We start from the raw sequence: 10636 nt of genomic DNA on the forward strand, positions 1-10636 counted from the left end.
ATATAGTTATTTCCTAGGACACTTTTTCCACCACCTTTAATTATATCCAAACTTTACAGAAGAGATTGTCCAACCATTGCAGACTGCACTCAGGTGAGTGGGAGCTCCCTATGGCAATTTTTTTCCTAGGTATAGTTATCCAAAATGATTAAAAAGAACATCCAATGCATTTTGTTATAAAAAACGTCCTCAGGAATATATATATATATATATATATATATATGTACAGTGTGTATAAATATATATATACATATAGCTATTGCACCTGCAAATTGCAGGGTTTTTCCTCTCTACCCCCACTTTCCTATCTCTCCCCTGTCTTCCCTTCTTCCTCCCATCTCTCTTGCTTTGCCCCCTCCTACCATCTCATTTCCCCCTCCTCCAATCTCTCACTCTCTCTTCCTCCCACCTTCCCCCCTTTTCTCTTTCCCTCTCGATTTTCCTCCCATCTTTCTCTCATTCTTTCTTCTATATCTCTCTCCCCCCTCTTCTTCCCATCATTCTCTTCCCCCCCCCATTTCACTCTTTCCTCTCTCCCTCCCATCTCTCTTTCCTCCTGTCTCTCACTCTCCCCCTGCTTGTCCCATTTCTCACTTTCTTCCCCCCCCCCGTCCCTGTCCCTCTTATCTCTCTCTTCCACTCTTCCTCCCATCTCTTTCTCCCCCTGTGTCACTTATGTTACCAGTCAATATTACCGGTAACTTATATATGTATTTATATATTTGTAAACTCACATTTCCTTGATTAGGAGAAGGAGATTGCCCATTAAGTCATATGTAGTACAATCATTTCAAAGCCAACAGAATTTCATTTCTCGCATAGGGGCCTATTCATCAACACTAAATTAATATTTTTAAGGACATTTTCCTTAAATAACGTTATTTTAGTATTCATGAAGCCACTTAACACAGGAGATATCAGTGATATCTCCTGTGCTAAGCCCCCCTGCGTTAATTTCCACACTCCCCATACATTAGTATGGGGATGTGGAAATTATGGTATTCATCAAATTCCGAAAATTATGAATTTTCGGAACTTGATGGAGGTACTATCCGCCACTGTGACGTGGCAAATAGCAGGTGAAACTTACCTGCTTCCAGCTGGACAGGTCCCCCGGCATCTCCCTCCAGCGGTCTGGTGCGTCCTCTGGCTCCGGAGGCTGGTCGGACACTGTGTTCTCCCAGCAGAACACAATAAAGATTAGAGAAAAAAAAACTTTTTTTTTTTTTTTCTAATCTGTACTGTGGTCTGTCTCCTGGGAGACCATGTGACAGACCAGCAGGACAGAGCCGGGGGCTGCTGCGCGGACAGGTAAGTGCTGAAGGGGGGGGGGGGGTGAGCTGCAGGTGAGCGGAGGGGGGGGGGGGACAAACTTACCGCACGTGTAGGTAGTGCTGCGCATGCGCTGGGTTAACGAATTTAACAACACATGTGCAGCACTGTTTCCAGCTGCGGTAAGTTAGTGTAGAGAGGGATAATTATCTATTTCCCGAAAAGCTGTCATCGCAAAAATGACAGCTTTTCGGAATAGATAGTTATGGGGAGGAGGAATGATGAATTCCTCCCGTAATTAGGTAGAACTCCATTTGAGTTCTAAACCTAATTACGTCCAGGGAAAGTTTAGTAATGATGAATAGGCCCCATTGTGAGGAATAAATAAGTTTGTAAATATGCACAATACCTATAGTTAAAATCTACTTGATGTGTATCTATATGAAAGAAGTATGAGTAAGCAAAGTGTTAAATGATGTCAAGCATGAAATATATTTTTTGTTTAATGAAAGCAATCAGATTAGTAACAGTTGGACACACTTAAATAAACCTTATTTCTACAAAGAATTAAGCTCCTTTCCTCCTAGAGCTGCAGATGACATGGTGTGAATTGTGCATTGTATAGGAATAGTTCCTTGTATTATATTTTGTTTAAATAATTTAAAACATTTACATCTATATATGACTTGGGATATTTGAATGAAGAAATAAAAAATTGGCTGAAAATACTATAAGAAAGTAAAGAGCTGCAACCATAAACTTAATGAATTAGCAGCGCCAATTAAAAAACAAAATGCATTATTGTTCTATTTAATAAAACTAGTTACATACATAACACAATTGCAGTGCTGATCATTAAGGAATTACTAGAAGGATATATAAAGTGTTGGAGTTTGCTTATGAGAACAACCTTTTTATATAGCACATTAATTATCAATTATATTAAAATCTCTATAATTGAATCTTAACATGTTGTAGGAGCTTCTAAAGCAGAGCATGTATATTATGATGCACATTGATTACTTTCCAGTTATGGAAGCTATAGCTTCCTCACATAGAGCCTCTGCTACTGAAGTGAAATGCTCTTCCATGGTACAGGAAGGAGATAGCTTAGATACTGTATATATAGTGCCTTCTGTTACTACCCTCCTCTACTTCAGGCTACACACAGATTAAGGATGGTATGTCTACATTCAAATAGGATTTCACTATGAACCCCTGTTGTTCCAACTAGTGGAAATGCATGGACTGATGTTTGGTAGTCTGTTGGTAAAATACTAATACGTCTAGCAATTATTCAATCGGAGCATTGACTGGTGGCAGAAATGGCAAGCACTTCCTTCTGGCTGGGAGATGGCAATAGAGCAATGGGTCATATTTTATATATTTATGTGTAATATATTGTTTCTGCCATCGATACAGATATACATCAATACGAAAGTGTAGTGAACTATTCATATTTATTGTGTGTGTGTGTGTGTGTGTATGTGTGTATATATATATATATATATACATACATACATTTTAGTACAGAATTAAAAATCTCAGATCTATCCCACAATTCTGAAGAACTCCATGTGTATTTTGATCAGCATTACAGTAATGTGCAAATATATGTGTAACTCTAGCTTTATCCTGCATATTTGCTGCTGTTATTATACAGTGTTTATCCAGTTACAGAGCAATATGAAGGGCTACAGAACATGGCTATGGAAATACACAAACATTACAATAGATAAGGGAATTAGAACCTATACTATTATGCATTATTTATAAAGCAACAAGATGCCATGCAATACTGTACTATTTCCCTTAGTCTCATTCATTGCTAATATCCTACTTTTATTAAACCATAAAAAGTTGCTATATAAAAAGTTATTATATAAACAGTGTGACACTTATTTTTGAAACTATATTTCCATGCATTGTTCTTTTAGCTGTATAAATGAGTTTACTAGTTTAACAATATTATATGTTAATTTTATTGCAATGACAAGTTCCTTAAAAACTAAGACTTATGTATTTTGTTTTTCCCACTTTTCAACATAATGATCCATAAAGACCTGCATGTATGTTAGGATCAAGTTAATTTATACAATGACAATGTGTTTGTAATTGAGGTAAAGCATTAATTATTGTAGAAGTGTGTGGACCCCCGTGTTTTGGTTTTGGGTCTAGATTCATCTTCGTGTTTTGGTTTTGCAAAACCACCCTCACGTGTTTTGGTTTTGGATTCGGATTAAAATCGATAAATATCAATAACCAACAGCTAAAATGTCCAAATCCAAGACCCGAGTTCGTTTTTTAAATCGGAGTTCCAAACCGGCAACAGATCCTAACCGGGACTCTGTTCGAACCGGGACACAAAAGTGAATACGAACCTTGACCCAGTTCTACTAAGAACCCCTAAATTCGGTGTGTTTGGATTTCAGAAATCCGGACCCGCACATCTCTAATAATAACATGATATCCTTTATGTATAACACCTGCATATTATACAGTGCTGTATGGTCCGATAGTTTTATTTATCCACATGAGTTGCAGTAGTAACAATCAGAGTATACAGTTAGTCCGAAGTCAGTTAACCTACATTGAGTGTTTGGACCATGGAAGGAGAACAGAGCATACAGTACAGTAGAAACTCAAGCAAACATGAAATTCTCAATGCTGATAGTGCCCTGGGTCGACATCAAATGCAAGGCCTGAGACAGCAATATATATATTGTGTGACTCACAGGAAGGGAATTGTGAATCTCATTTCTTTTGTGTGTGAAATATTTGGAGGAAGTCTATTGATGTGCATTACTCAGTACTTTTGTGCTAAAAGCTATTTAATATAAAAATAAATTACCTGATATTTTAAAAAAATAAGATTCAGATATTAAATTTTTCTTTTGCTTTTATATATTTTTATGCTTAAACTGGGTACACACTTGTCGCTATATCATTCAATCTATTGATGGGTGATATATATCGCTAGAGCATCAGCAGGTGTTTTTACCTGATATGTCTCTGAACAACGTTGTTCAGAGACATATCAGGTCGGCCCTGCAGCACAGCCGATTGGTGTATGTGTGACCCATCTGGGTGGACAAATCTGGGTGTGATCTCAACTGGGTGGACAAATGTAAATGCCCACCCAGTTATGACATCAGCCCAGTTATATCGACCGACTGATTGCTGTGTATAGCTTATCAAATGGACAGGGGATTGGTCTACTGACCGATCAGTTGTCCTAGTGTGTACCCGGCATAAGTTTTACTTGTATGAAGAGACTTTCAAAAGGTCACTGTGAACCGTGTCCATCAGTTTGAATACCTGCTAATGTAATGTGGGTGGTCTTTGTAGGGTGTGTTTATATGATTGTGTATATTAAAGGAATAAAATGACTACATTGATTTTTGAGGCATTTAGAATGATTTTGAAACTGTTCTTATATATCTTCATTATTTATTTCATAACAGACGAACCAAACTCCTGGAGTTCGCCCTCTGCCACCTCCCCAGGGCCGGAAGTAGCCGTTTCTCTTGAAGACATGATTGCACCATTATCTTCATCACATTCAGCCTTGCCCTCTGACCCTACTCACCAGATACACCCAGATCCAGCATGGGATATCTACAGGGAACAAGATATGGGAAAACCAAAGGAGCATACTCCAAATGGTCATAAAAAGAAAAGGTTGGGAGAGTCAAGAGAGAGATCAGCAAGCCCGAAGAAAGTAGACAGGTCAAGGCGTGAGGAGAGTTTCAAAAAAGAATTTCAAGATGGCAAGCAAAAGAAATCAGATAGTGGCAAGAGCGTTTCTACAGGGAAAGTGACAGTGAAAAACGATGGTGATGTGGGAGAATGCGGGTACTCTGCCGTCATTGATAGTGGAGATCGGACCTCCAGGTCCACTGAAGCAAGCAGAGAAGGAAACTTATGTACAAAAGACATATACAAGGATACAGCTAGTGAGAAAAAATCAGTGATCACTTTTGAGCAGAGCAGGTCAGATTCAGGTGGGATATCAAAAGTGTACAGTAGTAATATGGCCAGCTCGAGAGCGAGCACCATGGAACAAAATGAGAGAGATGCTGAAGCTAAATGCAGTGAGTTTCAAAAGGAAGGGCATCTCCACGTCAGCAACACCCGCCGCCCGAGCACTGCACCTCGGAAAGCAACTGTCTCACCGGGACCATGGAAAATTCCTGGCTCTGACAAGCTACCTAGCGCCCTGAAATCTGGCACTTCAGCTATGAGCAGATAACTGAATATGTGACTGTTCCCTTTACTTGTTTCACGTAGACTTGGAACATTTTTCTTAGCTTCTGTCTCAAATAATTTAATTTTTAATTTTGATTTTCTTTTTATTTATTTTCATTTTCACTTGTATTTACCTACACAACAGCATCTGGGGCCAGGAGCATATATTTTGTATTTCTGTAAGGCTGTGCACAATGTCTAACCTGTATAAAGAAGCAAATACAGTACAATGGTACAACAGTACCTGGAGCTCACAGGTCTTATCTCTGAGCTCTAGCAGCTATGGAAGAACCAAAACAGCGGAGAGTGCACCAGAGGCAGACAGTGCAGTGTAGCTTTAGTATCATTTTTTCACTGTATGAAGGATATGGGATCCACTCCAGTCTTGTCTGTAGCAAAACAAAAGGACAAACATAGAGCAATCACAAACTGGAACATCGCCTTAAATCAAACTGCACTGAGTAAGATGAAGGAGAAAACGAATTATGCCTTGTAATTCGATGATGGTATTGTAAATATATTCCTATCAACATATCTAGACAGGGGTTAAAGTATTTCTCTGAAGCTTTGAATCTGCACATCATAATGTGTTCAGCATCTTCATTAACCCGCCTGATTCATGCGGCATATGTAGTTAGGTCTGTGCTGCTCGTTAACTGGAGAGTTAGTGTACTGACTGATGTGGCTCCATTTTTATGGCCATTTTTGTATGAATAACCCATATTTCTGTACATTTCAAAGGAAGATAAACTGGCGTTAAATGCATACATGTATTGTATAAACAGTACATGGTAGTTCTTATTATTACATAAAGTGTGACTAGTGATCCCAGAAACATTAAAAGGAAGAAAGATTAGTTCTGGATAAGACTAAATTGGAACAAAAACTAATTTGTCCCAGTGTATATCATTAAGTGTGGCCTTGTTCATTGGTGGAAATTATAGTGTGAGGCATAAGTTATAGCATGCAAGTCTGCGGCTGAAGTTTTATGACCCTGCATTGTGAGCAATACTAGCACCTTGTACCATCCATGCCATCACAGTCATTTCTTGCAGTCTAAAATTCAACATAGGGGATCCCTAGACATAGTGTATGAATATTGCCTTCCTTAGAGCCGTAAGCCCAGTGCTTAACAGATTTAAGGAAAAGAATTAAGTAAAAACAATGTCAGTTGCCATTTGCAACTACTTGATATTAAGAAATATAAAAGGTTTCCCTTGTTGCCTTATACTCCACCATACAACTGTCTGAATTCCATTAACTACATATGGAGGAGATTTATGAAATCGCATCTGCACTTTCAAAGGGTTTGCTATATTTCTAATGCAATCAAGAGCAGTTTATTGAGAAACATATTTTCATTAAAATATTATAAGTAAATATTAAATAAATTCTATATTACCATATTGTCTGAGGAGACACGAGGGTGCATTTCATTTCCCACTACTAACTACTATGCTTTTCAATTTTTATAGAACTTACCCGTCTGTCCCTGTTCTTTCACATCTCAAGTTAGTCCTGTTTTATTATGCGGTGTATGAAATGTTTTATGTTCCATCTGTGTAAGTGTCTGAACAAAAGAAAGCACTCAGATGCTAGACGAAATTAAATTTGCAGTTTGATATATAAATCACCATCCACGATATTAAAGCACAAATACAGAGCATTTCTATCAGGTTCATGTCCCACATCTTGCCTGTTGCTGACGTATTAGGCAGTCATCATTAACTTGCCTAAATCAATTTTAAAAAATGCTTCTGTAGTGTAAGTGCACGGCCCAATATTCTTGTTTCATGTTTTCCATATATGACCAAGTTGATGTTGAAAAGAAGCAAAATCACAGAAAATAACATAATAAACTCTATTTGGCAGAGTATATTGCAATTACAAATGAAGTAATTGTTTTATGCAGCTATAAACTGATAACGTCTGAAAACAGCACGTCGTCTAAACCCTATTCCAGATTATGATTCTATGTAGTGTTAGCTGTGAATTTACCTTGTACAGCTGTATCTCTATAAATATAATTCCATGTATTAATAGTCACAGAAAGGCTGTAAGTGAGCAACTATTTTTATGAAACGCACCACTACGGTTAAATTAACTTTTACATAAATCTTGTTTACTGTATGATATTCTAAAACACTGTCAAATAAAATATATATCCAAAAATCTAAACCGGGATCAGTAGTGTTTTCTGAGTGATTACAATGAGCAGAGGTGTAGATTGTACATGCAGAACATAGAGTACCTGATTCAGGGTCACGTCTGATGCCAGCGCACAATGAGCAGAGGTGTAGATTGTACATGCAGAACATAGAGGGCATGATTCAGGGTCACGTCTGATGCCAGCGCACAATGAGCAGAGGTGTAGATTGTACATGCAGAACATAGAGGGCATGATTCAGGGTCACATCTGATGCCATCGCACAATGAGCACAGGTGTAGATTGTACATGCAGAACATAGAGGGCATGATTCACGGTCACGTCTGCTGTAATCGCACAGTGAGCACAGGTGTAGACAGTACATGCAGAACATAGAGGGCATGATTCAGGGTCATGTCTGGTGCCATCGCACAATGAGCACAGGTGTAGATTGTACATGCAGAACATAGAGGGCATGATTCAGGGTCATGTCTGGTGCCATCGCACAATGAGCACAGGTGTAGATTGTACATGCAGAACATAGAGGGCATGATTCAGGGTCACATCTGATGCCATCGCACAATGAGCACAGGTGTAGATTGTACATGCAGAACATAGAGGGCATGATTCAGGGTCACGTCTGATGCCATCGCACAATGAGCACAGGTGTAGATTGTACATGCAGAACATAGAGGGCATGATTCAGGGTCACGTCTGATGCCATCGCACAATGAGCACAGGTGTAGATTGTACATGCAGAACATAGAGGGCATGATTCAGGGTCACGTCTGATGCCATCGCACAATGAGCACAGGTGTAGATTGTACATGCAGAACATAGAGGGCATGATTCAGGGTCACGTCTGATGCCATCGCACAATGAGCACAGGTGTAGATTGTACATGCAGAACATAGAGGGCATGATTCAGGGTCACGTCTGATGCCATCGCACAATGAGCACAGGTGTAGATTGTACATGCAGAACATAGAGGGCATGATTCAGGGTCACGTCTGATGCCATCGCACAATGAGCACAGGTGTAGATTGTACATGCAGAACATAGAGGGCATGATTCAGGGTCACATCTGATGCCATCGCACAATGAGCACAGGTGTAGATTGTACATGCAGAACATAGAGGGCATGATTCAGGGTCACGTCTGATGCCATCGCACAATGAGCACAGGTGTAGATTGTACATGCAGAACATAGAGGGCATGATTCAGGGTCACGTCTGATGCCATCGCACAATGAGCACAGGTGTAGATTGTACATGCAGAACATAGAGGGCATGATTCAGGGTCACGTCTGATGCCATCGCACAATGAGCACAGGTGTAGATTGTACATGCAGAATATAGAGGGCCTGGTGCAGGGTCACGTCTGCTGCGATCGCGTTAGCGTCCTTTGCCATATTTGTATCTCCTCCTTTGTGCTAATGGCAGTAAAGGCTCTTCCCCTGGTATGCAAGAGTGCAACTGTTGCAAGGACTTTTACGCCTACTTTGTGCGTCTTTGGACACAACAATCCCTCTTGATGCATCTTTACCATCAGTCACACCTTGGAAACTTGAACCTGCCCCATGTGATGAGCAGAATCTCAGGCAGAGTATGGCCTCCAATGTAAGCGATTTAAGCCTCTGAGTTAGCAAACAGTAATGCGATGCGCCCGTGACCAGGGCCGGACTGGGACTAAAAATAGGCCCTGGCATTTACAGCACACAGGCCAACCTCGCGTCCGCACCTGGCTCCTGACAGACTCCTCCCCTTCCTATTCCTGACTCCTGCCACTCCTTAGTCTATACTTTTACAAATATAATTAATATCAAAACACCATACAAGTATACATCATTCTCTGTATTAAAATGAACACAACAGAGCTCATCCGCAGGGGATTCAAACGTGCCATAGTCAGACGTTTGGTATTTGGTTGGTTCTGTTAAAGCTGGCACTTCATTGGTGTAGATTACACACAAAGAAAAGGGAAGGCATTTTCCCAATTGACCAAGCCCTGGCTTAGCAAATGTAGAGGATTAGATAATGATCACTGTAGGAATTTTTTAAGGCAGGGGTGCTGAACGCAGAGGATGACACATTTGTGCACACCAAAGAAGAGCCGTAATTATACCTGTTGGTTTCCTGTGTACATAAAGAGCCTTGGTGACCCCATCCACAACGGAAATATGGAAAGTGCGTGGCGTAGGCGCGCGCCATAAAAAACAGGTGTGGTCTCGCTTTCAAGGGGCACAATAACACAATAAGGGTGATTCAATTAACTGCGATGTGAATATCGCTGGAATGTCGGTCTTGGAACTATTCAATTCACCACGATGTTAAGTCCGACTAGAAGCACTTAAATCATAGAATGCTGTTTCTCGCAACTTAAGCAGTGTGTTTAGTTGAGAGAACCAGAATTCTCTTACTAAAGTGCTGGCTGGCAAACTGGTAGCACAGCGCTAAGCTGGAAAACAGCTTTGCGGCCGGCACTTTGGTCAGAATTCTTCTTGAACCCACAGGAGAGTGTGAGAAGAAATCCTTTAGTCAACTTAAGAATCACAGAGAATTGAATAGCTCCGGGACCATCATCCAGGCGCTATTCACATCGCAATGAATTGAATCGCTCCCTATATATGAAGATTAAGATTTTATGAGTCCACCAGACAATACATTGTGTTGATAGGAGAGCTAACCTATAACACTAAAGGAAGTCTTGCAAGCAGTGAATAACAGGCATGTGTGTGAAGTGTAGCCCATAGGGGGTTGTGGCCGTAGATCATGGGAATAGAGGGATCGCAGCAGGTACCCGGGATATCTACTGCAGTACTTCTGATACATTCGGCAAATAGTAAACATTTGTACTTTCTCCTAAAGAACAGGCGTTATCAGGGAATAAGCCACAAATATTTAATGATAAATGGGCCCCTTAGTTAGCGAGTTACTAATTCAACTTATTTTAACATAGAATAACAGATTT

General features: G+C 40.1%; 1 protein-coding gene across 8 annotated transcripts in view; it reads left to right on the forward strand.

The window, feature by feature from the left end:
- The window catches only part of MAGI2 (membrane associated guanylate kinase, WW and PDZ domain containing 2), a 1049810-nt gene extending 1042112 nt beyond the window's left edge, over positions 1–7698 (forward strand). For 5 of the 8 annotated variants that reach the window (XM_088468806.1, XM_088468807.1, XM_088468808.1 and 2 more), the window contains one exon: positions 4737–7698. In XM_088468806.1, the coding sequence (XP_088324932.1) occupies positions 4737–5524 (788 nt within the window). In that variant the 3' untranslated portion in view covers positions 5525–7698. The remainder of the gene's footprint in view (positions 1–4736) is intronic. The other 3 variants (XM_088468811.1, XM_088468812.1, XM_088468813.1) reach the window with 2 other exon arrangements.
- The last annotated feature ends 2938 nt before the right edge of the window (positions 7699–10636 follow it).

Source organism: Taudactylus pleione, unplaced genomic scaffold (genome assembly GCF_031769625.1).
Source record: "Taudactylus pleione unplaced genomic scaffold, aTauple2 ptg000086l, whole genome shotgun sequence".
Classification (NCBI taxonomy): domain Eukaryota; kingdom Metazoa; phylum Chordata; class Amphibia; order Anura; family Myobatrachidae; genus Taudactylus; species Taudactylus pleione.